The 26,282-nt window shown below is 51.5% G+C and overlaps 4 protein-coding genes across 11 annotated transcripts in view; 2 read left to right on the forward strand and 2 right to left on the reverse strand.

Annotated features, from left to right (window-relative positions):
* The first annotated feature begins 370 nt into the window (after positions 1 to 370).
* On the forward strand, positions 371 to 2,224 carry PARD6A (par-6 family cell polarity regulator alpha). Of its 2 annotated transcripts, none has more exons than XM_059906091.1 (3): positions 371 to 509; positions 888 to 1,110; positions 1,348 to 2,224. In XM_059906091.1, exons 1-3 carry the CDS (start codon positions 447 to 449, stop codon positions 2,100 to 2,102), a joined length of 1,041 nt encoding a protein of 346 aa, XP_059762074.1. In that variant the 5' UTR covers positions 371 to 446; the 3' UTR covers positions 2,103 to 2,224. The 2 variants fall into 2 exon arrangements, with proteins under 2 accessions (XP_059762074.1, XP_059762075.1); XM_059906092.1 differs by having other exon boundaries at positions 1,351 to 2,224.
* A 195-nt stretch (positions 2,225 to 2,419) lies between these two features.
* Positions 2,420 to 5,941, reverse strand: ENKD1 (enkurin domain containing 1). 3 transcript variants are annotated; one of them, XM_059906089.1, is made up of 8 exons: positions 5,876 to 5,941; positions 5,551 to 5,650; positions 5,260 to 5,454; positions 4,523 to 4,695; positions 3,388 to 3,513; positions 3,121 to 3,284; positions 2,884 to 3,020; positions 2,420 to 2,793 (listed from the first exon to the last, which is right to left on the reverse strand). In XM_059906089.1, the coding sequence occupies exons 2-8, from the start codon at positions 5,633 to 5,635 to the stop codon at positions 2,633 to 2,635; spliced, it is 1,041 nt and encodes a 346-aa protein (XP_059762072.1). In that variant the 5' UTR covers positions 5,636 to 5,650; positions 5,876 to 5,941; the 3' UTR covers positions 2,420 to 2,632. The 3 variants fall into 3 exon arrangements, with proteins under 3 accessions (XP_059762072.1, XP_059762073.1, XP_059762071.1); XM_059906090.1 differs by having other exon boundaries at positions 5,551 to 5,670; positions 5,876 to 5,921; XM_059906088.1 differs by lacking the exon at positions 5,876 to 5,941 and having other exon boundaries at positions 5,551 to 5,867.
* A 216-nt stretch (positions 5,942 to 6,157) lies between these two features.
* On the forward strand, positions 6,158 to 7,786 carry C19H16orf86 (chromosome 19 C16orf86 homolog). Its single transcript, XM_059905821.1, has 4 exons — positions 6,158 to 6,262; positions 6,464 to 6,693; positions 7,026 to 7,273; positions 7,377 to 7,786. Exons 1-4 carry the CDS (start codon positions 6,158 to 6,160, stop codon positions 7,784 to 7,786), a joined length of 993 nt encoding a protein of 330 aa, XP_059761804.1.
* Positions 7,787 to 12,469: 4,683 nt separating this feature from the next.
* The window catches only part of GFOD2 (Gfo/Idh/MocA-like oxidoreductase domain containing 2), a 38,022-nt gene continuing 24,209 nt past the window's right edge, over positions 12,470 to 26,282 (reverse strand). For 3 of the 5 annotated variants that reach the window (XM_059903948.1, XM_059903946.1, XM_059903947.1), the window contains 2 exons: positions 22,786 to 23,131; positions 12,470 to 14,028 (listed from right to left, as the gene is read on the reverse strand). In XM_059903948.1, the coding sequence (XP_059759931.1) occupies positions 13,130 to 14,028; positions 22,786 to 23,044 (1,158 nt within the window). In that variant the 5' untranslated portion in view covers positions 23,045 to 23,131 and the 3' untranslated portion in view covers positions 12,470 to 13,129. Of the gene's footprint in view, positions 14,029 to 14,442; positions 14,541 to 22,785; positions 23,132 to 26,282 lie in introns of those variants that run through there. The other 2 variants (XM_059903949.1, XM_059903951.1) reach the window with 2 other exon arrangements.

A 26,282-nucleotide genomic window follows, 5' to 3' on the forward strand; every position in this document is an offset into this window, starting at 1 on the left:
CCCACTGCGACGAAAGAGTAGCCCCCGCTTGCGGCAACTAGAGAAAACCCGCGCCCAGCAACGAAGACCCAACACAGCCCAAAAAAATTAATTAATTTTTAAAAAGATTAACATGATAAATTTTTTTAAAAAGTACACGGCATTCAACAATTACTTCCCTCTCTCCCCTCGGATCGGCCAAGCCCCTCCCCCAGATTCCCGGGACGCGGGGACCGTAGCGTAATGACGTAAGAGGACGCAAAGATTCTCCCACCCTTATCTCCGTTTCCTAGGAAACGTGGACTCCGCGTTCAACTCCCCGTCGCTGCCCCCTTGACGTCACGGTCCGGACAGGAGGGCGGGGCAAGTGCTACCGCCAGGGGCGGGGCGGCGCGGGCCGGCCGGGCTGTGCACCTGCGCCTCGGCGGTCCGCCTGGGGCATCATCCCCGGCCCGCCTGGCCCCGCCATGGCCAGGCCGCAGAAGACTCCGGCACGCAGTCCCGACAGCATCGTCGAGGTGAAGAGCAAAGTAAGGGCCCCTCCAGCCCCGGCTCCGGCCTCGGCCCTAGGCGCTTCCAATTCCCTCATTCTCCCCTTCCTGGCTCCTTGGTCCCCACCACCTTTTGCTCTCCTCCATCCTCCACGTCCCATTCTCTGGCTTTTCTTCTCGCTTTCCCCCATCCATCCTCCTTCCTTCTACTGCCGGCCTCAAGAGTCCCTCTGTGGCCTGGGTACCTGGAGGGCGGGGAGAAGACCTTGGACAGCGTCCCTTGTACTGGGTGCAAGGCTGCAGCTGTTGTGAAGCCCCCCCCTGTCTTTCTCACCCCTGCCACCTTCGGAACTGTGGTGAGAAAGGGCACGGACTCCACCCTAACCCCTCCCCGCCCCCCCCCACCCCGGCCTCCAGTTTGATGCCGAGTTCCGACGCTTCGCGCTGCCCCGCGCTTCGGTGAGCGGCTTCCAAGAGTTCTCTCGGTTGCTGCGTGCGGTACACCAGATCCCGGGCCTGGACGTGCTGCTTGGCTATACGGATGCTCACGGCAACCTACTGCCCCTCACCAACGACGACAGCCTGCACCGGGCCCTGGCCAGTGGGCCCCCGCCGCTGCGCCTGCTAGTGCAGAAGCGGGGTGAGGAGGATGGGGTACAGTGGGCAGCCTCTGTGGGGTAGGGTGACAGGGCAAGTCTACAAGGGTTAGTCCATGCCCAGTGTGCCCAGGCTTCACCCTCTGCAGTCCCTGCCCTTGGCCTGACCTCCAAATGGCAGGAAATAGCTATAGTGCCCCCTTCCTCAGGCCTTGGCCTGATGGAAAAGGGCCCAAATGGGAAAGCAGGGTCTCTGATCTCAGCGTCCCCCTCTCCTGCAGCAGAAGCTGATTCCAGTGGCCTGGCCTTTGCCTCCAACTCTCTGCAGCGGCGCAAGAAAGGGCTCCTACTTCGGCCAGTGGCACCCCTGCGCACGCGGCCACCCCTGCTAATCAGCCTGCCACAAGATTTCCGCCAGGTTTCTTCAGTCATAGATGTGGACCTACTGCCTGAGACCCACCGACGGGTGCGGCTGCATAAGCATGGTTCCGACTGCCCCCTGGGTTTCTACATCCGAGATGGCATGAGTGTGCGCGTAGCTCCCCAGGGCCTGGAACGGGTTCCAGGCATCTTCATCTCCCGCCTGGTACGAGGGGGCCTGGCTGAGAGTACAGGGCTGCTGGCAGTCAGTGATGAGATCCTCGAGGTCAATGGCATTGAGGTAGCTGGGAAGACCTTGGACCAAGTGACGGACATGATGGTCGCGAACAGCCACAACCTCATTGTCACTGTCAAGCCAGCTAATCAGCGCAATAATGTGGTGCGTGGAGCATCTGGGTGTCTGACAGGGCCTCCTTCTGCTGGGCCTGGGCCTGCTGAGCCTGATAGCGACGATGACAGCAGTGATCTGATCATTGAGAACCGCGAGCCTCCCTGTTCCAACGGGCTGTCTCAGGGGCCTCCATGCTGGGACCTGCGCCCAAGCCGCCTACTTCCTGATGCCCGCAGCTCTCTGCCCTCCCTGGATGATCAGGAGCAGGCCAGCTCTGGCTGGGGGAGTAGCATTCAAGGAGGTGGTAGTGGCTTCAGCCTCTGACAGGCAAAGATGCAGCCCCTTGCCCTTCCAGGCAGCTGGGACATGGCAGGGACTTCCCCAGTGGGGTTTTTTAGCTTGCTCATGGGGCCCTCTCAGTCTGGGGAACATTAAAGGTTTTCTACAAATGCAGTTATGGTCCTTCTGTTTCCCAGCCCTAGCCTCCTCCTTGATCCCACAATCTTGCCTTCTGGCCTGGACATGAGGCAGGAGTGGAGGAGTGATAAGGGCAGCAGAGAAACCTTCCTGTAGTCAAGCAGCAGGAGGGACACCAGGCTTGGCATTTCTAGGGTAAGAAAAGCTCTTATGGAAACAAACCCCACTGTGTACAAAAGGTTTAATTTTGACAAAGGGGTTAAGAGGCTGGGATGGCCCTTCCACAGCCACCAGTGACTGGGAAGAGTGCTCTGGGGATACTGCCCATCCCACTGCTCCTGTCTTCGAACTCCACTCTATGATGGGGCCCAGTCCTGCCCTTTACAACCATGTAGCAATCCTCAGTGAGACCCCTGACTCTATCCCCATAAAAGGGCTCAGGCATCCATCTTCACAAAGACCTTGGGGCGGGAAAAGATCTTGATGGCCTCCTCTACCTGTACCAGCTTCCGGTCCAGCTCAGCACGATGGCTCTGGGCTCTCAGTGAATCTGCCCCAGCAGGCAGCAGCACCAGCTCACGCAGCAGCTGGCTCTGGCCTACAGGGGCCCCAGGAACAGTAAGTGCTGGGCAGGGGTGCCTGGTCCCCAGTGGGTTCCCCAGCCAGCTTCCTTTGGCCACATACTCACTCTGGAGCAGATTGCTCAGTGTCTCCAGCCGCTGGTTCTCAGGCATGCAAGTGTGGCCAGGGGGCATGGCCGGGTCCGGCTGGCTGTGCTGACGGGCCTCAGCCTCCTGCCGCCACAGATCCCTGCGCTCCAACAAGCTGCGATGCAACAGACTCAGGATTGATGATCCCAGGGCAGATGTTGGCTCCCACCCACCATAAGCGTCCCTTACCCTGGGTGTTGGGCAGTAGGACCTACTAATGGGGCACGTGACCCTTCTGTGTGGCGTTGTAGTGCTCCTGGGCCTGCCGTTGCTGCTCCAGCACCTGTGCCAGGACTTGCAGCAAGCGAGAATGCCGCCGGGGGGCCCTCTTGGCAGTGCGAGCATTGTGGGTAATGAAGTCCACACTTGGGCCTGGGCCCTGCAGGACATGGCAAGCATGATGAAGTAGACAGCACTGTGTTGTGCCCCTGAACCTCCCCAGGATCCCTGCCCTACCTCCCAGCCCTCACATATCCTCTCACCTTAGCATTGGGACCTGGTGTGATTAGCTGGGGACTGGGGACACGGGGTGGTGGGAACCCAGGGCCGCAACGGGAATGTGCCCGCAGGAAGTGGGCAGGCTCTGTCCCAGAGGCAGGGCCGGGCTCCTGTAGGCCAAGGCATAGCAGAGGGATCAGTCAGGCTGAGGTCAGGGTCTCAAGCCATAAGACCAAGCCTCTGGCCCTCCTGCCTTTCAGGATCTTTCTCTATCACCAGTCCTCTGGGCCTGGCCTCCTTCATCTTGAAGGAGCACTTCTCCTCATCAGCATTTAAACATGTGTGTTTCTCACATCTTTAAGAAAACAAATACCCCTCCTTCTATCTCAGTCCTGGCTTCAGCCACCATTTCTTTTTTTCTTTACTTCCTAGCCAAGATTTCTGGCTCTGTCCCCACCAAGGTCACCAACAACTGGTCTCCAAGCCCTCAAATCCAGGGTCACTTCCCTGGTCTCATCGTCCTCAGCCAGATCCTCAATAACTCCTGGGTCTCACTCCTGACATCCACACCTGATTCTCCATCTGCTTGCTGGACACATTCCCACTCCGTGCGAGTCCCACAAATACTTCTGATTCAACACATCCACATATGACCTTATTGTCTTTTCTCTCAATCCTGCCTCTCCGTCTCAGACCCGTGGATAGAGAAGTGGTGCCACTATCTACCCAAGACAGAATCCTACCACCATACATACCCCTGCCCCTGCCCTTCCCATTGTCCTCAGAAATAAACGTAAGAAGTGGATTATGTGGCCCTTTATGATGTGGGTACAGGTGGCTTCTTGGCCTAACCTCACGCTCTTCTTCCCTCACAGTGAATTGAAAACAGCATCCCCACTGCCCATACTCCCTCTGGTCTTAGGACTTCTATCCGTGAGGTTCCATCTCTATAGAATGTTCTCCTCCATCCTCCCCTGGCCTAATTCCTACTTGCCCCTCAGAATCACCCAGCCATCATCACTTCTGAGAAAGCCCCCAGCCCCACTCTGCAGCAGAACCAGCTATCTCTTAGTCTCCTGTTACCTTAGTTCCCTGCGGTTTTCCTTCCTCCTCATAACTCAGATCAGAGTACAATTGCCAAAAACATGGGCAATACTTCTGGCTGCCTGAGGCAGGTACCTGCAGCTGGGCCTTGACATGGGACTCCACTTTGTCATACTTGGGTGAGCGCCACAGAGCCTTCAGGGGCCTGGACTGGTCCTGCTCCCGGCTGTGCTCCTGCTCACGGAAGCGCCTCTGGATCTCCCTGATCCGCCTCAGGTTCTCCTTCTCATGGTCTTTAGGGTCCTTCCCTGGGGAAAAGATGTTGCCAGGCTCTGCCCTACATACAGCCCATGCAATCCAACTCACAACAGTGAACACACAGGCCCACACCCTGCCTCCCACAGAAAGATCTCCCTGACATCTCCATCTAAGTCCACCTCGTCATCTTGTTCCCTTCCTCACACAGTAATTATCTTCTATTCCTGATGATTTTCTACATTTTTTATTGCGAAGTATACCATTAATCATCTTGCATATCATATTCACCACTTCACTTGTTTATTGTCTCTCATCTTGATTCGATGATGCTCTTCTCCAACCTTGTTTTCCTAGCACCTATAGGGCCTGGCACACAGTAGACACTCAACAAACAACCTTTCATTGATGCATGAATTCATGAAGCTGAGCTATGGGTTTTCTGGGGGATACCTCATCTAGTCCTCTCCTGCGAGGAAGAGGAGAGGACTTTTATAGTTGGGGAAACTAACACTCAGAGAGGTAAAGCCTGAGCCTTCCTCAGGGAAGGAGAAGCAGCTGCTTTTGATCTCAGCTTTGACTTCAGACTCGCCTCGTCCCTCCTGTCCAGAACTTACTCTTGGGAGAGGCCCCTGGGCCTAGGGAGATACCCCCGAGCTGCAGCAGCACGCCACCCACGCCGCGCCGGCCACGCGCCAGGATTTCTCGGGCTCCGGGACCGATGCGGGGGCCGCGGGGAGGGGTGGCGTCTAGGTCGGGGTCCGGAGTCAGCAGGCCCAACTTCAGCGCGTTTCCCTCAAGGCCCCCTTGGGCTGAGAGAAGAGACAGGGCGGAGCGCGGAGTTCAGTGGTGGAGCTGGGCCCGACCCTTGCTCTGGCTTCGCCAGGGTGAGGCACCCCACAACTCACCCGAGGCCGGCCGCCGGTAGTAGTCAGGACAGAGCGTAGGGTCTGGGGGGATGGGCCCCGAGATGCGGGACGGACCCTCGCACATGCCGCCGTCGTCCTTCTGCAACAGTGCACCGAGGCCTGCCGGGCTATGCATCTCCGGCCCGAACCCCCTTCCTCAACCCAGTACCTCCTCCCTGGACCCAGGCCCTGACCCTAGCTGTGCCGCCCTGCCTGCGTTCCCGGCCCTCGCCCCGCCTCCCGACCCTGGCCTGCGCTCGCCACCTCCGCTCTCAGCCCACTTCCCTGCCCCGTTGGCAGCTCCTCACCCGGGCAGGGGACTCACCCAAGCAGTTTCACCACCCACTGCCGCCACCCGACCTCTTTGCTGTTGCCAGGTAACAATGGTTTCCGTCCCTGAGGTCAGGGGCCAATGCCCCCTGGCGCAAAGCCTTCTGGGGCTTGTAGTTCCAGCTGAGGGTGGGGCCAGACCGGCTGCCAGTTGCCCTTCGCAACCCGGCCCTTCTCCGGGGTCAGCTCACGGTCTACCAGTCTAGGGTCCGCCCTCCACCTCCCACCCCCCACGTCCCCCAAGCAACCGTCGAGGATGCGCTGATCCTCCGCAGCCATGGCCTCAGCAGGGGCTGAGAAGCGGCCAGGGGCCCAAGAGGGAACAGCCTTGGGGCAGTCACAGCTTACGGAGGTGCCTGGTGGCCATGCGCAGAATTCTGAGGTGACCATTAGGCTGTCTGGCCTTCAAACACTTCAAACACAGAGACCAGCTTCTGTGCAATGACCCCCTAACTGCCAGGACAGGCTCCACAGGCTGGGAGGGGCATGGGCTGGTGCCCTTCATCCATATTTGGTATCTAATGGCTGATCCCTGTATCCTTTGCCTGGCCATAGTGACCAGTTATCTATGTGTCACCTCTAGTGTCCAGTTATGGGAGATCAGTGCCTGGTGCCAGCCCATGAGGCCTGCCAAACCCAGGGTGAAGACAAGTGTCCAACAGGACCAGTCTCAGAGCCAAAGATCCAGGAGGAAAGACTCAAGCTGGAGGAAGAGAGGCACAAGCCAGAGGTGCAGGCACTAGAGGAGAGAGGCCCCAGGCCTATGGCCTCCATTGTGAGGACCAGTCATGGTCTGAAGAGGAAACCAGTCAAGTGAGGGGGCTTTCAGAGGGAAGAAGCTGAAGGGCTGGGGAGGTGGAATGGGGGTGGATTCTGTAGGATTCCTAAATCGGGCATTCCTGCAGTGTACATGCTTATCCCCTGCCACCACCATCACTCCTCCCCTCTTCTGTCCCTCAAGAGCTCTGATGTAGGGAACATCCAGAGAGGGAGTCTCAAAGCCTTGTAAGGGACTGAACTCATGAGCTCTTGGCCCCTGTCCAGCCCCGGGCCTCACTGACCAGGAAAGGGACAAGAATCTGGGCCTGGGGTGGTAGGCAGACAGGGCTATTCCCTAGGACAGGGCACAGGAGCCAAGGCTGGAGGCTGGCTCCTCAGGCCTTCTTGTCCCCTAGCCTCCCAGGACCTAGCCACCAAGCCCATCCTAGGGCTGAAGCTGAGCTGCCACAGGGGATGCCGCTGCAGAGGGAGGAGGGGGAGAGTAGCCAGAGTGAGCCCTCACCGTCTGCCAAACAGCACAAAAAAGCCAAGAAGCGCAAGAGTGTGGGAACCCCAGTGCTCCCTGTGGTGGCCAGCACAGTGTCTGCGCCCTCAGAGACCTTAGGACTGGAGCGTGAGTGGCATTCCCCGGGCCTTCCCTTTATCCCCCGCCTGCTGGACCCCTGACATGGCACAGCTTGGCACTCCAGCCCCTGCCCTGCCCCGGGTCCTTGCAGGAAAGGCCCAGCGCCTGCGGCCCCTGTACCAGTACATCAACTATTGCAACCCTGAGCTGAACCAGGCAGGGGAGGGGGACAGGGAGGCCGAGGCTGAGGTGAAGCCTGAGTCGGAGCTGGCCCTCGTCCCCGAGGAGACAGGTGTGGAGCAACTGCAGGCCTTGCTGCCCACGGCAGGTGAGCTGGGCTCAGGCCTCACTTTGCCCTGCCCCAATATGTTCATGACCCCCACCTACACTCTGGTTCCCCTGGGAGAGGAAGCTGGCAAGGAGCCTGGGGGTTTGCCCAGCCTGGGGGTCAGCGATTGCCTCAAGGCTGAGATGGACAAGTCAACTCAGGTGGACATCAACAAGATGCTAAGTGTCTGCGCTGCCCCACTTGTACCCCCACTCTCTCCTCAGTACAAGTGACTGTCCTGCCCCACTGGGGGCTCCCCTTCTCCCAAGCCTGAACCAGAGCAGCAGTCTATGGCCCTAGGCACTCAGGTGGAAGAGGGGATTCTGCCCCTGCCCCTACTTGGGACCTTGGGTTTGCTAAAAATAAACGTTTTTCCTTTTCTCAGACTGTGATTCCCCAACTAAGATGCCTGAAGAGGGAGCGGCTGGGAAGAAGTGTGGAGGATTCCCCAGTACAGTGAACTGGATTGCCCAAGAACTTGACAGAAATATAGATTCCTGGGCACTACCCCAGACCTAATTGAATCAGAATCTGCAGGGGCGGGGCCTGGTTCTGTGCATTTAAAACCTCCTCAGATGAACCTGAAGGTCAGACAAGATAACAGTGGGGACGGGAAGGCGGGTGGTAAGGAGGAACTTGGGGAAGAGAAAGGAAAAGGACTGTCAGATCATGGGAAGCGGGTGCTTGGCCTTACTCCCTGTCTCCCAGGGAAGGGGCCTGCATTGATCTGACCTTGAGGGGACCAACACTTGGAATCCTCCTTCTGAGGTGGCAGAGTTCATTTGCCTGTCCCAAGAGGGGCAGCTCTCACAGCTGGACCAGACTTTGCCCCCAGAGTGGCCCCTGGTGACAGAGGAATTGGTGCCTTTTTCTGGCAGGCAAGGAGTGGTGGTGGAGGTGAATGTTCTCTTTGGACCCCTGTGGCTGAGCCACTGGATGACTGCGGCGTCTCATCCTCAGGGGTCTCTGGGAAGAGGGGGCCAGTGCTGGCCATTTTGGAAAGCCCCCATCCTGCTGCCTCCTGGTCCTCTTGCGTGTCCCTCAGACATCGTAAACACAGGGAATTCCAGATTAAATGGATTTCTCCTCCCTCCAACCTGCTTTTCCTCCTGTTTCTCATCTACACAATTGTTCAAGCCAAAATCCTGATATCACCCCAGACCCCATCCTATTCTTTGCTCATTGACTCCTGCCAGCTAATCAGGCATCAAGGCAGGTGAATCTACCCTCTCAGACAGAGAATCTCTCGGACACCCCAGTCAGCACCCTTGCCTGGGACACTGTCATCTCCAGGTGAGAGCTCACTAGTCTCCCTGCCGGTGGGCCCTTGCCCCACCAACCCACCCAATGATTCTGCTACACACACTCCTGAACCCCTGATGGTGTTGCCCCCCCTCTAGCACCCTGCTCCTCTTACCCCAGCTACCGTAAAACTTTTTAGTGGCTTCCTGTAATTCCCTGACCAACTACACCTTTTCTTACCTTCCCTCTCTGCTTGTGGGGCTTCCCCTGCCTAAAATGCCTTTATTTCTTCACCCTCAACCTGGCTAGTATACATGTACCCTTGAGGGCTCACGGCGCCTTGCTTCCTGCTGAGCCAGGCAGCACCCAGTGCTGTACTGCCCTGCATTGTAGCATCTACATGCTACTATCACCGTGGGTTATATAACTATTTCGGGGACTAGACTGTGAACTCCCCAAGGGCATGTGTCATTGCACCGCATCCACCTAACAGAGGGGCCCCATGAAAGGCACCAAGATAAGGAGACCAAGGTGGGGAGCCGAGGAAGCTGCAGAGAGGGACAGGTTAGGATCTGAAAGGCTGAGGCCATCCAAAGTCCAGGACCATATGGGGGGGCCTTGGAATAATGGCCTGGCCATCCAGGAAGGGAGGGGGTGGGCAGGCTCAGATGGAGGAAGTAGGAAGAAAATGGGCATAATCCCAGGCTCTTTCCTCCTTTAGGGGTCACTTGGATGCTCACTGGCCCCATGGCAAGGCCTCAGGGCAAGCCGTGGGGTCAGGACTTTTATTCTTTTTGCCCACACTTCTCCCTGGGCAGTGACTTGACTGAGCTTCTACAGGGACCATGCAGACTGAAATGTTGTCCATAGGGATGAGCACGAATTCTCCAGGAATTTTAAAGGTAGAGGGCTCTTCAAGATAACTGAGTTTGATCTCCTGACTTTATGGCTGAGGAAGCAGAGGCCTGCAAAGGAGTGGCCTTGCATGAGACCACACCCTGGGGCCCAGGGAGGGCCTGCCCTTTCCTGAGCCCTGAAGATCTCTGAACCTGGGGGCTCTCCGGCTAAGGCCTGACCCAAGAAGGCTGAGCATCTGCTTTCTCTGTGTGGTCTCCAGGGCTGGAGGTGTCAGCCAGGCCAGCACTGATAAGGAAGATCTGTTCCTATCTCTTCACAGGTGACGTAGGAAATACTCAGTAACCACAGAAGAATCAGTCTGTTGCCCGGGCGCTTATTCACTTGACAGGCTTGTCTAAGCAGGGTGGGTGATAGTAGCCACAGAAAGGAACAAGACACCACTACCGCTCCTAGAAGCTCACTCTAAGTGTGCAATGCTGAGGCAGCATAGTTCAAGGAGACGCGACACGGAAGGGCTGAGGACCAAAGCTGTGGCGCCACAGGTGGTGGGGGTGACTGCCACTTTGCCTGCAGGAGTGAAGAGGCAGCTCTCCAGCTGCTTCCTGAAGGAGAGAGTTGGGTGGCCTTCCAGTCAGAGGACATGCCAGGGATGAAGCCTCACTAGTGTGGAAGATGTCAGCCCCGTGTAGGAGGGCCATTTAGCACGGCTGAAGCAGAGGCCTGGCTATCAGACCAGGCTGGGTGAGCCTGGGAGGCATAAGGAGGGGTGTAGGCAATGAGGGATCTTGGCCTGACATCTTGGAGAGGTTGCTTGGGCATTAGCGTGAAGGGCCGAATAAGGAAGGGAAAGACGGGATAGGGAGGCGAGGAGGCTGCTGCCATTGTCTGGGTGAGTGCGAGTCCTAGATTTGGTTGGGGGTTGGAAAATAAGCAACAGTTATTCTGGAAGTTCTCTTCTGCTTGCTGTAACAGAGAGGAAAAGCTAACTGTATTTTCATTGGCTTGGAAAAACTTTATTTTGACCCAAGGAAGATCCTGAGATTTGGGAAACAGGGCCTGGGAGGTGATGCTGACTTCCTCCAGGAGGGGGAGCTGCAGGACAAGCCTGGAACCAGTTGACTCTGTCACCTCTGGGAACCAGAACCCTGCTGGCTTCCTTGGGAACAGACATCTGGGCCACTTCATGGTACCTCTCCTCCCCGGCACCAATCCAAGAGATACATGATGGTAAAGATGTCTGAGGGATGGCCATGGACCTAGGTTCTGCAGAGTACCAACAGAGGACCTGGGTCCTCAAGAGTAGCTCTGCCCTAAGCCCATGTACAGTCGGCCCCAGGACTTGGTTGGAATCCATCTTTGTAAACCAGAGGTTTTGTTGCAGAGTCCTATAAAACCTAAGTGCCACTGTGGGTCAATAACATGGCCCTTTCTTAAGTAAGAGCATCTGAGTCAGATGCAATGGATGCATGTGCTTTCTTGGTCAATATCCAAATTTAGGGGGGATCTCAACATCCTATTAACACACAGAAGGATGACCTGGAGCTGGGCCGGGGAGGAAGGGGGCAGCTTCTCCTTCTTCACGTCTACCAGCATCCTGCCTGGTGGGGTTCTCTCTACAGTCCACCTACTAGTTCAGGCCAGGCTGAGATTCCTGCTGTAGAGAGGAATGTAACCTGGATGAGGACCCGAGCGGGGAGGGGCAATGCCTGGGCACTCGAGAGTCTGAGATGCCACAAGCACTAAGGAAGGAGTAGTTCAGGGTCAGGCTCTGTAGTCAGAGGACCCTGACCAGGCTCCTAGCTCTGTCACTTATAACTTACAGGAGGCAAGTAACTTTGCCCCTCTCTGCTCTGAATAACGGGAATATTAATAGTAGTACCTCGTAGAGTGGTTTGGATATGAAACGGAATAATACACGTGAACCGTCTATCCCGGGGACCCCAGCATGCAATAAGTACACCCCAACACTAGCCACTGTTATTTTATCTCACAAAGACAAGGTCTGAAACCAGGACAATACAGGAAAATAGGCCTGGTGACTCCTATAAAGGGTGCCAGGAGGAAGAGGGCAACAATCTCTGAGCCTTTCTCTTTCTGGTGAGGAGTCCACAGCAGGCCAGAAAAGAGGGAAGATTAGAGAAGGGGAAAGTTTGGCCCAGGCTTAATTCTGGCAGAGGAAACAAAGGAGTAGATGTGTCCTTTCCCACCGTCCTGCCCCACCTGCCCCTGACTGACAGGGTTAAAAGCCTCTTCCTGTGGGGAGAACAGGTTAGTAAAAGCAGAGCTGGAGACTGGCTGGCTAGGCCAGGCAGTGCTCGGCTACACCTCGGCTACACCTCGGCTACACCCCGGCTACAGTGCTTCCGAGGGGCAGCGCCTTCCTCAAGTTCACCCCGTCTAGCCTCCCTGGGGCCACTCCTCACCCCTCCTCTCCCAGGGCTCCTCTGGAGCCAACCCCTTGGTTTCAAGAACAGAACCCTTCCTGACCTCCAGCCCAGGGAGACCTCAAACTCTCCCACTGTCTCCCCTTAAACATCAGGCCTGATTGGCCCCCTGATGTCTTAAGTCCTGTTTGCTGAGGAAAGACTTCTTGGAGGGCTCCTGAGGGATTCAGCTGCAAGGGAATAAGCCAGGGGGTGAGCGCAGACAGTGGTAGGAGGCTGTGTGTTCCGCTAGATAGTGATGGATCCAGAGCAGGTCAGGGCTGCCATGGAGCCATGAGGAAAGAGAAGAATAGAAACAAATCTACAACAATCAACAAGCCTTTCATTATTAAAGAAACCCAATCTACCAAACAAACAACCAACAACCACATGTCATAGTGTCAGACTTTCTGATTTATTAACATTTATCAGATGTCCCAGAGCTCTCCCTTGTCTCCTCTCTGCCAACTCAGGGGCCCTCTGCCCTAGGTCAACAGCCCCTGAGAGCTCATCTACTAGAGAACCCCTCCTCCCTGCCAGGGAAGGGGCAGCCTGGAGGCCGGAAGGGCTTGGTCACATGGGAGCGAGGGCAGGTGCAGATCCCTGAGGGATGACTTCCTGCCCTCACCATTCCTGAGATGCCCCAGCCCAGGACGGGCATGGAAACAAGGCCTCTTGTCATTTCTCCTCAGGCCTGAGGAATCAAGCCAAGCTGGCTCCTTGCTGTGCTTTCTCATCCAGTTAAGACCACAAATAGGCCGATGAAGCCCCAAGTCAAGCCTTTGCTGGAACTGCTCACACACTGGGGGCAGCTCTGCCCTGTGCAGTGTGCCGGCCCTCTCAACCATGGCAATAGGAACGGCACGGCCCCACCAGTCTGAGGAGTAAATGAGCACTGGAGGGGGCATTCTCCTGGGGCCACCTTCGGATTCACCCGAATTCAACTCTGCCCAAGTTGACCTATCAAATAAAAGACACTGTGCTATAACCAAGCCCTCCCATCACAGCTCCTCCCTCACCCTTTGCCCCATGGCAGGGAGCCCACGTGCAGGCTCACAGGTTATTCCGCTGGAGCGCCTCGCACAGGTTCTGGTTGGCGTCGGGCTCCTCCGTCAGCACCTCCACAGCCTCCCACTCCCCGGATCGGCTCGACCGTTTGATGGCATCCACCACGCTCTGCATGTAGAGCCCATCCTCGAATGAGGCGGCCATGGAGACGGGGGTGTGGTCCCATGTGCGGCGGTCCCCCTGCCCCTGGAAGGACTGGCGCAGGGCCTGCACCATGTAGACCATGCCCTTCAGGTAAAGCAGTGGGACATCCTGGGGCCCCTGCTCAGGGAGCCCCGTGCCCACAGCCAGCGAGTCCCTCAGCAGCAGCTCCTCTTGTGTGGCAGAGTTCTTCTGCCCGTAGAGGTCAGCTCCCCGGGCAACAAGGCGTCCCGCAGAGCCCACCACCATGACCTCGTGCACAAAGGCGCCTGGCATGTTGAAGTTGAGTGTTACTGTGCTGCACACACCCCCGCCCATGAGCATCTGGAAGAAACAGAAGTCATCGCTGGTGACATGCCGGATGCCACGGATGGCTGCATTCTGCCTCACAAAGGTCTTGAGCAGCCCATGTACCTTCTCGGCTTTCTGGCCAGTCAGGTGGGTCAGCAGGTCCACAATGTAGGTGCCCATGGTGTGCAGGCCCCCACCGCCCATGAGCTCATCACAGATCCACCCGTAGTTGGGGCTGAGCAGGCTGCCCGAGTAGATGCGGGCATCACAGATCATCACTGCACCCACGTAGTGCTCGGCAATCAGCTGCTTCATGCGCACGAAGGCAGGCAGGAAGCGCAGCACGTTCCCCACCAGGCTCATCAGCTGCGGGTAGTAGCGTGAGGCTGTCACCATCCGGAAGGCATCCACCGAGGTTGCTGCCTTCTCACAAACCACATTCTTCCCAATGCCTGAGAATAAAACACAGCAGGAAATCTCAAAGTTCCAAGGGGTTTACACTGGGAAAAGAAAACCCATTTCTGGAAGGCAGATGACTCAGGAAAGCCGTCTCTGAGACCAGGTGGTGACCTGGGACAAGAGGAAAGGTGATCAGCTTGGATGAAAATGGTACCCAGCGACTGGGACTAGAGAAAGAGTTATGGGCCCGAGAAAGAGAAGCAAGTTCTTAAAGGAAAAATGAAAGGAGTAGAGGCAGAAGGTGCAAACCAGGAGTGGGAGGTAAAGAGAGGTGGCACAAAGGTAATTTTATGTGTCAACTAGGTTAGGTTATGGTGCCCACCAAATACTAGTCTAGACACTGCTAGGAAGACATCTTTAGATCTGATTAACATTTAAACCAGTAGACTTTGAGTAGAGCAGATTACCCTCCATAATGTGGGTAGGCCTCAACTCATCAGATGAAGACCTTGAGAAAAAAGACTGAAGTTCCCTGAAGAGGAAGGAATTCTGCCTCCAGACTGCCTTCAGACTCAAGTCTGCAACATCACCTCTTGCTGGAATTCAGATTTGCTCTGCAGATTTCAGATCTGTCAGCTCCTAAAATAGCATGAATCAATTTTTAGAAAATAAACCTCTACCTCCCTCTCTCACTCAATATACATCCTCCTGGTTCTGTTTATCTAGAGAACACTGCCTAATACCAGTGGGCTGGAGAGGTGGACATGCTTCTTGGACATGCTTATGTACCTTTATGCATTTATTAGATCATCAGCTTGGGGTAAGAAAATCAAATCTATATTCTAGGGGATGAGCTTAGCACTCTCAGTTGTAACTGCAGAAAGGGCTCTAAGATTCCTCGCAGATTGTCCTCTGAAAACACTGGTTCAACAAGTTAGTGTAGTCATAAGGCCCGAAAATGCTTGGCTCCAGTAGGAGGGCAAAGGGAGAGAAAACATCCTTTCTGTCTCATGCCTGTTCTGAGTACATCGCAGCTGGAATGCACCCAGAGAGCAAAACAAAGCTAGACAAAGCCCTGAAGAGAGAGACCAAGAGGACTGAGCAGCTCCCACACGAGGAAAAGGAAAGGATCAACACTCCTCCACATCATGAGATGAAAGCTCATGAGGGTACGAACAGCCACAAGACACCAACTCCTGGAGTGTTCCTGTGAGCTTGGGATGGTTCAAGCAGAAGAAAGTCTTATGCTAATATCTTCAACAGAAAACTTACAAAGCCCAAGAAGTCGTATGGACTGGACACACACAGGTTTTGGGATACAGCAAGCTAGGGAAGGGTGAAGACATCCAGTTATTCCATTACTCATTCCACAGACACTGCCCTTGGGGTGCAACTCAAATCCCACTACCTCAATTCACCCAAGAAGTCATGGGTTTCTTGAGGGAACAAGCTCAAGGGTCTGGTACAGATGGCAGAATAAGGGAAGACTTCATGGGGGAGTGCCGCCAGGGTTATCTTTAAGGAAGCAGATGTTCCAGGGAGCATAATGGGGAAAGGACACCCAGGCAGGAAACTGCATGTGCAAAGGCACTGAGGAAAGGGCTGGGATTCCTAAAGTCCTGAGTGCACACCAGGAAACAGGTTGGAGAGTTTACACAGGGTCTATAAGAAACGTAGGAAATTGGATAGATAGTTGGTAGCATCACTCACAAAGACATCCAAGGTGGTGGGGTAGGTTTGGGGTTGGAATCCCAAACTGAGCTCTTGATACTCCCTTCCCTGAGTTTTCTCCATCTCAGTCAATGGCGAATCCATTCTCCCTGTTTCTCAAGCCAAAATTACGGATGTCACTCTCACATCCATCTCACTTTCAATCATCAGTAAATCCTGTTGGCTTAGCTTTCAAACTACATCCAGGATCTCACCAGTTCCTACTACCACCACTGCCACCTTCCTCATCCAAGTCACCACACTTTTTCGCCTGGATTATTACAATGGTAACTTAACTGGTCTCCCTCAGTCTTTTTTTTTTTAAATAAATTAATTTTTAAAATTTATTTATTTTTGGCTGCGTTGGGTCTCTGTTGCTGTGCATGGGCTTTCTCCAGTTGCGGCGAGCAGGGGCTACTCTTTGTTGCGGTGCGCGGGCTTCTCATTGTGGTGGCTTCTCTTGTTGCGGAGCACGGGCTCTAGGCGCGCAGGCTTCAGTAGTTGTGGCTCGCGGGCTCTAGAGCGCAGGCTCAGTAGTTGTGGCGCATGGGCTTAGTTGCTCCGCGGCATGTGGGATCTTCCGGGACCAGGGCTCGAACCCATGTCCCCTGCATTGGTAGGCGGATTCTTTACCACTGCACCACCAGGGAAGTCCAGCTTCTTCTTCTTTTTTTAATTTTTATTTAATTTTTTATTTTAATAAATAAAAAATATTTATTAATTTAGGCTGCGCTGGGTCCCAGTTGTGCACACGGGATCCTCGTTGTGGCCTGCGGGATCTTTTTTTTTAGTTGCAGCATGCGGACTTCTTAGTTGCAGCATGTGGACTTCTTAGTTGCAGCATGTGAACTCTTAGTTGTGGCATGCAGGATCTAGTTCCCTAACCAGGGGTTGAACCCGGGCCCCCCGTGATGCGAGCGCGGAGTCCCACCCACTGGACCACCAGGGAAGTCCCTGGGTATAGCTTCTTCTGATGGACTTGGATTCTGTTCACACAGGCTCAGGAGGGGAACTTGTCTGGCCACCTTGCAACAGAAACAATGGGGCCCCAGGACAGCTGACTGCTCAGAAAGGGCCACTTATTGGTGCCAAACTCGAGCTTTGGAGCCACTTTGGGATTCAAATTCTGGTTCTCTCGCTTGGTTGCTGCATGACCTGGGACATTTCTAAACCTCTCTGGGCTTTGGTTTACTACACTGCAAAAGGAGAGTCACATCTACCATGCAGGGTAGAACAGTAAGTCAAATGAGGCGGTATATGTAAAGTGCTCAGCCCAGCACAGCTCTGTCAACGGTACATTTTATAACCATCACCATGGGAGAGACCCAGCAGATGTCATAAATACAGGAAAAAAAGGGTCCACTGTGACTCAGATTTTAAGACTCACACAGAAGCTACATTTTCCAGGCCAATAATATCAGTGTTCAATATTTTGAAAATTTAATTTTTAAAAAGAAGTTTAAAGATCAACATGAACGTAGATGAGTTTTCTTATTCTATGTGCTGTTTATCAGGCCTCTCATAGCGTTAGGCCCAGACCAGTCCTTGGGAAGCTCACATCCTGACAAAGCCCACAGGAGATAATCTGGTGCCTTTGGCCAATCCTTCCAAGCTCCCCTCACTTCCTACCCTCTCCCCTGCCACCCTGACCCTCAAGAACCCCACAGAGCATTTGCCATCTGCACATATGGGATTCTCGGGCATGAACTCCCAGTGTTACAAAGCTCAGTGCTGCGGCAAGGAGGAACACATGTAGATCAGTAGCCTATGACCTAATTCAATCTCTTCACTTTACAAAACTCTTGAAATCTCCTGCTCTTCTCTAAACAGTAACGAAAGCTTTACAACAGGTACCGGCAGGACAACAGGAGAATGGCTAGCCAAGCGTTACATGCCCAAGGCGGGGAGCAGTGTGGAAAGGGCAGGGGGCCAAGGTAAGGGGAGAGGCCCTTGCACAGGGGTCCAGAGCTGGAGGGAGGCCCTGCAGGGAGAGTAGCCCCTAACTGCTATCACTATCTGCTCTTGGAGTGTCTCCAATGCTTCCCCACACTTGTGGGATTTTAGGATTAGGGACAGGAGAATCACAATACTGGGTGAGAATTTGGCCACTTGGCTGAAGCTCTGGCCAACCCAGAGGTTTCCTGCTACAACTATGCACAGCAGGGGTTGGGGTGGACACTGCAACGTGGGGAGGAGAGGAGATGGGCTGGGAGGAAAAGGACTCCTGTGGCTGCTGAGAGTTTGGTGGTGATAAAACTAGAGTAAGTAATATCTACTTCAAGCCACGAGAGGTCAGGGAAGGGGAAGAGGCCTTCCTTCTTGAGCCTGAACAGTAAGAGAGCTTTTGAACTTGGGACCCAGTAGTATTATTAGTGTGGGAGCTAAAGGCCATCCTGAGTTAAACCAGGCTCCTGCAGGCCAGCTGCACGGGTCCTGTACCTTTAGGAAGACTGGTGTTGCCTTGAAAGACATGTTTAAGTTTATCTAGCTTTCCTGTTAGGAAATCAATGAGATATTAGAGAAGCTGAAAACCACTTCTGTCTCCAGGGAATGGAGAAAGCATGGATGCCGAGTGCCATTAGCTCAGATCTTCTGGAGGCTGAACAAGTTCCAGACTGCAAGCCTCTCTCCAGCTCATGCTCCCCAGACGACCTAGGAGTAAAGTGCCCTGAGAAGCTGCCCCAAACCACCTCTTTGTTCCTTAGTAAAGCACCACAGGTTCACAGCTCTGGGACAACACCGCTGTTTCCCTCTCTAGAGGTGTGGGACTAGACAAATGATTTCAAACAGCAGGGAAGAGAAGCAGCCCCAGAAAAAGCACCACTTTTATGTTTTACAAAATCCATGGATCCTGCCTTTTTTATTTTTTTTAACAAAGAATGTTCTGCTACTTAGAAAAGTAAGTTTGAAAGCCACCAGACAGAATCACTGCTGCCCACAGCCCAGTCTCTCCTGGGTCACAAGCCCCTGTCGGCTCCCTGAGTCACACCAGCAGACTGGGCTTGCACCAGTAGAATTTGTGAACACTTCCATTCAACCAGTGTGCCAGGCCCTGTGCTAAGCTCAGAGGATACAACATTAGGCATGATCTCTACTTTCAGACAACTTACAGTTTAGTGGGAGAGAAAGCCATTAATCAAATTATCCTATGAATACACGTAGAACTGCACTTGTGATAAATGCAATGAAGATGATATTAATGTTAATATGAAAGATATAGCAGGGACCTGATCTGGACTGGGGGTCAGGGAAGGCATCCCAAGGGACTGGTGTTCTTAGGATTAAATTATCTGGGTCAGGCTGCTTGAGGAATGATCCCTTGTTATCTTAAGAGCCCATGGGGAAAGGATTGGCAAACCCAGCATTTTTCTAATGAAGCACACAAGTGCCAAGAACTGGGCACAGAAACTTACCTTTCAGTGACAGATTTAAGAAAACATTCAACTATGGCAAAAATGGTGGGACACTTTGTACATTAAAATTTTTCTGAACCACTTCTAAATTGAGAAATAAAACATTAGAGTCCCTCCCTCTCCTTTAAGGAATTCATGGGAAAGCCACAAGGATGAAATCTGAGGTGGAAAAAAATGAAAAGTCAAACAAAAGTAGAAAATAAGACCCTGAGAAAACCATAATTCAAAAAGACACATGCACCCCAATGTTCATTGCAGCACTATTTACAATAGCCAGGACATGGAAACAACCTAAGTGTCCATTGACAGATGAATGGATAGAGAAGATGTGGTACATATACACAATGGAATATTACTCAGCCATAATAAGGAACAAAATAGGGTCATTTGTAGAGATGTGGATGGACCTAGACTGTCATACAGTGTGAAGTAAGTCAGAAAGAGAAAACCAAATATTGTATATTAATGCATACATGTGGAATCTAGAAAAATGGTACAGATGAACCTATTTGCAGCACAGGAACAGAGATGCATACATAAAGAACAGATGTGTGGACACAGCGGGGGAAGGGAGAGGATGGGATAAATTGGGAGATTAGGTTTGACATAAATACACTACCATGTGTAAACCAGATAGCTATTGGGAACCTGTGGTATAGCACAGGGAGCTCAGCTCGGTGCTCTGTGATGAGCTAGATGGGTGGGATGAGGGGTGGGAGGGAGGTCCAAGAAGGAGCTCCTTCCAGAGCTTTACATTACAGGAGGAAAGAATGGGTCCTGCTTTTGAGGCATTAATTTAAGTACAGTCCTCCAGGGACTTCTCTGGTGGCGCAGTGGTTAAGAATCTGCCTGCCAATGCAGGGGACACGGGTTCGAGCCCTGGCCCAGGAAGATCCTACATGTCACAGAGCAACTAAGCCCGTGCGCCACAACTACTGAGCCTGTGCTCTAGAGTCCACGAGCCACAACTACTGAGCTCGTGTGCTGCAACTACTGAAGCCCGCACACCTAGAGCCCATGCTCCGCAACAAGAGAAGCCACCACAATGAGAAGACCACGCACCATAACTAGAGAAAGCCCGCGCACAGCAACGAAGACCCAATGCGGCCATAAATAAATAAATAAATAAATAAATTTATATTTATAAAGATATATATATAGATAGATAGATATAGATATATAGATAGATATATATAGATATATATAGTCCTCCAACCTACAGAAAAGTGTTCCACATTTGAGATGACTTAGAATGCTTAGTTTCATTTCTAAGCTACATTCAACTCAGTGAACACTTACCTAACGAACATCCTGAGGCGACGCCTACCATTTATTTTTGATGTGAATTTAAATTAAACAAATCTGCTCTTCCATGTGGGACAACAGGAAAGGCTGGCTTTCCCTTGTAACGTGATGCCAGTGTCCTTCTTGGTCAGTTCTCGGAGGCAGTCATATATCATGCTGGAAAGGCTGAATGATACCTTCATTTCACAGGGGCCCACACAGGTTGAGAGGGACAGAAATAGGGTCAAAAGTGGGGTCTGATGTCAAGGTCAGTTTGGTGCTCTGCCTACAGCAGTTCATGCACTCACACCAAGTCATTTGGGAAAACTGGAGGAGTTCTCATGGCCTCTTCCATATAAGTTAAAATTAAGTCAGAATTCTCACTAAAAAAGAAAAAAAAAAAGAAAGCAAGCACACAGGGAGTCAACTTCATGGTCACAACAGGCTCAGTGACTCCTTTGGGGCCTAAGTGGGCAGTGCCTGAGGGCAGGTCCAGCTGACAAGGGCTCTCTCAGCCCAACCAAATTGGCACTGTGGTCATGTACCTGCAAGAACAGACCAAGGACACTCATTGATACCCTCCTTCTTCCTGACAACAGAGATGTGGAGAAAAGGCTGATGATGGCCTTACTTCACTGAGGGCTGGGATACAAGACCCCAGAAGCTTCTGGTCATCCCTGTCCTTCCTGTTTATATTAAATGGCCCAAAGTCCAATGTTTTCCTGTACCAGGAAAACAGCAGGCTTGGGCCCAAAGAACTCTGGGGTTTCCTCTTTCTCCTTACACAGCTCAGAAATGGTCTCTGTGGGGACCCTAAAGTTCAAGAAGGCTACCAGAGACTCTAGAATTCTGCCTCTGCGGGGACCTTAAAGTTCAAGAAGGCGACCAGAGCCTCTAGAACTCTGCCTCTGCACACACCTGGCCTCACCAACCTGCATTCATGCCACAAGGAACGGTGAGAAGTCAAGTGACCATGGTAGCTTGACTCCCTTGAACCAGCCCTCTGTTAAAGTGTTGGCTTAAGTCTACTTCTAAACCCAATCTGGGGATATTATCTGCCCTAAAAATCTAGGGCCAGTGAATAGCTCCAATGTCACACATCCTCAGAGAGAGCTCTCTGGAAAAGACAAACCATCTATAATTTTTGGCCAAAACTTACATGCCCTAAATCAACAACCAGACAGACTGCTATTCCTGCTCACTTCAATGAACACTTATCCTCTCCAACCCATTGGGCTAGAGGTGACAGACACCCTCTTATTCTCAGACTACGGGAGAGACAAGCAGCAGAGCCTTGGACCCTCCACCATGGTAGTGGCCAGAAGGAGTGGCGGTCAGCCTCATGGCATATCAGTTCCTGGACCCACAGATCTCTGACTGCATCAGACAGACACCTGGCTCCCATCACCTTATATAAAACAATTACTCTGTCAATTAATTATAGGCTACCTGAATTGTTACTTGTCTTTTCTCATTTACCTTGCAATGTGTGTTACTTCTAGTCTCTTCAACTGGACTGTGAAATATGAAAGCAGAGACAGCTCCAATCCAACACTGCTCTGAATGTCAAGAATGACATCAGGACAGTGCCTAGCACACAGGAGACATTTTTTAAAAAACTGCTGGATGAATGTTTACTGGTTTGTTTTCCTATTAAATTAGATTCTGATTCTTATATAAGACAAAGAGAATAATTTTTCTACAGTTGACAGGAAAGAGAAGCCCAACAGGAACTGCAGGAGAACAGCTCACCAAGCCATGCATGCCCAGCCAAGGGCAGGAGGTGGCCGAGCAAACTATTTCCGGAGGGAGCAGAGATGTGAGCAGGCTGATCTGTGGATCCTGTCAGGGAGACTCAGCGCTGTCAGAGAGCCTTCCCACCCTCTGGCATACAAAATTGCAAAGCTTGGTGGGAAGGGTGTGTGCTCAATCTAGTCAAGGACTGACAAAATATGAGAAATGGCAGCCTTGATACACATCCTCTTCTCCTTTCTGTGGTGCTGCGTGCCACAGAAATGGAAGAACAAATGCATCAATCACAGCCAATTCCCCAGTGCCCAGGTCTTTGAACTCTGACTTCACAGAGGCAAACTTTACAATGCCTGAAATGTAATAATCTCTAGCCCCTGTGACAGGCCAACTCGAAAGACATTTGCTTAATTTTTGCTCAGGGATTTACTTATGGGAGGTGGGGAACGCTGCATGTCTCCCAGCCACTGGAGTATTTCCTCCCCCAGCCATAAAGCCTCCCAACGTGCCCTCCCTCGGCACTGCTTCAGGGATGAGTGCTGTCCCAGACCCAGGCCCAAGAAGGGCCACCCAGGCCCAGAGGAGAGCAGTGACACTCAAGGATCACCGAGAGGGAGGCGCAATCTGCCCTTGCTATGGCCTGACTGTCCGTACCTAGAGCCTTCACAGATATCTGTCGGGTAAGCGGAGGGGGGATGTTGATGCACACCAGATCCACGTCTTGATGCAGCAAGACGTCATCGGTCCGGCTGGTATAGAAGGTGATGTTCATCTCCTCGGCAAGCTGCTTCGCCTCCTCCTCAGTCTTCCCCCACAGGGCCTCCACTGTGAACCCTTCTGCCCGCAGCAGCGGGACCAGAACCCGGGCAGAGCTGCCAGTCCCAAACACGCCCACTCCGGGAAGCATCTTCATGCTGGCTTCTCCGTTCACCAACTCATCTCCTCACAAGAGTCTCCAGCATGAGTACGACCATCCCACAGTCCTGGTCACACATGGCTCCTGGAACAGCAAGCAGGACACTGGCTGTTAGTGGAGGGCACACTCAGCTGAGGCTACTTTCTGGGCTGATTCGGAAGCAGCAAGTTCTCTGCCACAAAAGACAAATGAAATACTGCTCCAAAGTGAAATGCTGCAGAAGCTTCTCCCATGGAGACTTAAGGATATTAGCAATATCTATGTACTAGGAGGAGGAAAGATGAAAAATGAGTAAAGCTAGGTTCAAATTTCTGTTCTGTTACTTAATTTTCAGTGTGACTCTGGTCAAACCATTTAACCTCCAGGGCCTTAATTTGTACAAGTTCATGATTCTATGGTATTATATTACACAAAGAAAAAGAAGAAAAAGAAGAGTGTTATTATATTACAGTAAAAGACAAAAGAGAACTACTTAGGTGTTATACACATTATAATTTAAAAGTTAATGGTAGCAAGCATAGGAAAATGTTCACTAGAAACCAAAAATACCAAAAAAAAATTCCAACTACCAAACTGGCAGCAGCAGCAGCAATAACAAGGATATTTAGAATGAAATTTTTTTAAAAATTTATTTGTTTTATTTATTTTTGGCTGCATTGGATCTTCATTGCAGTGCGTGGGCTTCTCATTGTGGGGCTCGGTAGTTGTGGCGCACGGGCTTAGCTGCTCCGCGGCATGTGGGATCTTCCTGGACCAGGGATCGAACCCGCGTCTGCTGCATTCACAGGCGGATTCTTAACGACTGCGCCACCAGGGAAGCCCAGAATGAAATTTTTTATATAAAAATATCCATGCTAACGTTGACTAAGATAGTGAAAAATTTGGAAATGAGATAGATGTTCAATAACAGTAGTGGGTTAGATTAATAACACTACGGAGCCACTGAAAATCATGAGTAGAAGGCCCTCAGTGACCTGAAAGACATCACCATGTATTCACTGAAAAGGCAGAAAACAATATGTGAAGCATGATAACAATTTTAATTAAAACAAAACCAAAAAAAGCACAAAAGGTGTATGTATGTATGAGAATATACAAGGATATCTCTATCAATAACCATACTCCATACAGAGGACATAACAGAAGGACCTGAATTTAATAATTATTACTCAAATTGTTGGGATTGTGGATGATTTTTTGTTTTCTGAACTTTGCCAAATTTTCTACAATGAATGTTTCTTACTTATTATGGAGCTTTTCCTTCTGATCACAAGGGTTTATAAAATGAAATAAAGAATGAGACCAAACAAAAGTCTGCTTGGAAACCACAATGAGATTTAGGTGTGTGCAGGGTATCAGGTTTCTCCACACAGCACTCCCTCAGCTAAACCAGTGGTCCCCACTCTAGCTGTGTATACGGTCACTGGTGACCCCAGACCCACTGAATCAGACTGTGGGGATGAGGCTATGTCACCATCACTTTCTTTTTCTTTTGGTTCTTATTTTATTGTGGTAAAATACACATAAAATTTACTATCTTAACCATTTTTAAGTGTACAGTTCGTGATATTACGTACATTCATACCGTTATGTAACCATCACCATCATCTACTTCCAAAACTCTTTTCACATTGCAAAACTGAAACTCTGTCCCCGTTAAACAATAACTTCTTATTTCAACCCCTCCCCCCAGCCCCTGGCAACCACCATGTCTCTATGAATCTGACTACTGTAGGTACCTTATATAAGTGGAATCTTATAGCATTTGTCCTTTTGTGACTGGCTTATTTCACTTAGCATGTCCTCAAGGTTCATCCATGGTGTAGCTTATGTCAGAATTTCCTCCCTTTTTGAGGTTGAATAATATTCCATTGTATGTATATACCACATTTTGCTTATGCATTCATCTGTACATGAACACCTGGATAGCTTCCACATCTTAGCTACTATGAATAATGCTGTTATGAACATGGGTGTACAAATACTTCTTCCAGACTCTGCTTCCAATTCTTTTGGGTATATACCCAGAGGTGGAATTGCTGGATCATATGGTAAATCTGTTTTTAATTTTTTGAGGAACTGCCATACTGTTTTCCACAGGTCCTGTACCATTTTATTTAGTTATTATTATTTTTAAATTATTTATTTATTTAGGCCAAGCCACGCAGCTTGTGGGATCTTAGTTCTGCGACCAGGGATTGAACCCGGGCCCACGGCAGTGAAATTGCCAAGTCCTAACCACTAGACCACCAGGGAACTCCCAAGGTCCTGTACCATTTTAAATAATAATTTTACAAACACCTTACAGTCCCTTAGTCTACCAATTATCTTTAAAAAAAATCTATTTTCTGCAAATCACAATTTTTAAATTATTATTATTATTTTTTAAAATTAATTAATTTATTTATTTATTTTTGGCTGTGTTGGGTCTTCGTTTCTGTGCGAGGGCTTTCTCTCTAGTTGTGGCAAGTGGGGGCCACTCTTCATCACAGTGCGCGGGCCTCTCCAGCCGCGGAGCACAGGCTCCAGACGCGCAGGCTCAGCAGTTGTGGCTCACGGGCCTAGCTGCTCCGCGGCATGTGGGATCCTCCCAGACCAGGGCTCGAACCCGTGACCCCTGCATCGGCAGGCAGACTCTCAACCACTGCGCCACCAGGGAAGCCCCAAATCACAATTTTTAAAAAGTTGTATCCAAATGTTGGATATCCAAATGCTGTTCTACTTTCATCCACATACCATTGCTTCACTTGCATCTCCTCACAGATCAGTCAACCTATTTGTCAGTTTAATGGAGACATGGCATTCCTTTTGTAAATCCCTAATAATTAACTACTTCCTTCCCCAACTGTGAGCACTAGCGACATATACATCTCTTCCTTCCCCATCCATGACATCCTCCCACCTTTCTGGTCATTTCTGAGCACTACTTTCAGGCTCCCCTGCTCTTATCCTCAGCTCCTTCAATGTTGAGCTTCTTGAGGTTGTCAGAGGTGTTCTCTTCTCTTCTTGCTCCACATATTCTTTGTACTACTCATGTCCCAGGCTTTAATTAGTATACCAGTGACTTCCAAATCTGCAGCACAAGCCCTACTTTCTCTCCAGAGCCTCACACCCATATATTCTAAGCTCCACAAAACCCACACGACCAAACCTGAACAGAAGCAGTAAAGTAAGATGGTGAGAACACACAAAGTGAAGGCATCCAGGACATCTGGGGTCAAATTCTGGCCTCACC

The sequence above is a fragment of the Balaenoptera ricei genome, chromosome 19 (genome assembly GCF_028023285.1).
Source record: "Balaenoptera ricei isolate mBalRic1 chromosome 19, mBalRic1.hap2, whole genome shotgun sequence".
NCBI lineage: Eukaryota > Metazoa > Chordata > Mammalia > Artiodactyla > Balaenopteridae > Balaenoptera > Balaenoptera ricei.

Coding starts and splice junctions, on each gene's coding strand:
- PARD6A (XM_059906091.1), top strand. CDS start 447: ATGGCCAGGCCGCAGAAGACTCCGGCACGCAGTCCCGACAGCATCGTC. Junction 510..887: donor TCGTCGAGGTGAAGAGCAAA/GTAAGGGCCCCT, acceptor CCCGGCCTCCAG/TTTGATGCCGAGTTCCGACG. Junction 1,111..1,347: donor CCTGCTAGTGCAGAAGCGGG/GTGAGGAGGATG, acceptor CCTCTCCTGCAG/CAGAAGCTGATTCCAGTGGC.
- ENKD1 (XM_059906088.1), bottom strand. CDS start 5,686: ATGCATAGCCCGGCAGGCCTCGGTGCACTGTTGCAGAAGGACGACGGC. Junction 3,285..3,387: donor CACCAGGTCCCAATGCTAAG/GTGAGAGGATAT, acceptor CATGTCCTGCAG/GGCCCAGGCCCAAGTGTGGA. Junction 3,021..3,120: donor AAGGGTCACGTGCCCCATTA/GTAGGTCCTACT, acceptor GTTGCATCGCAG/CTTGTTGGAGCGCAGGGATC.
- C19H16orf86 (XM_059905821.1), top strand. CDS start 6,158: ATGGCCTCAGCAGGGGCTGAGAAGCGGCCAGGGGCCCAAGAGGGAACA. Junction 6,263..6,463: donor GCCATGCGCAGAATTCTGAG/GTGACCATTAGG, acceptor TGTCACCTCTAG/TGTCCAGTTATGGGAGATCA. Junction 7,274..7,376: donor AGAGACCTTAGGACTGGAGC/GTGAGTGGCATT, acceptor GGGTCCTTGCAG/GAAAGGCCCAGCGCCTGCGG.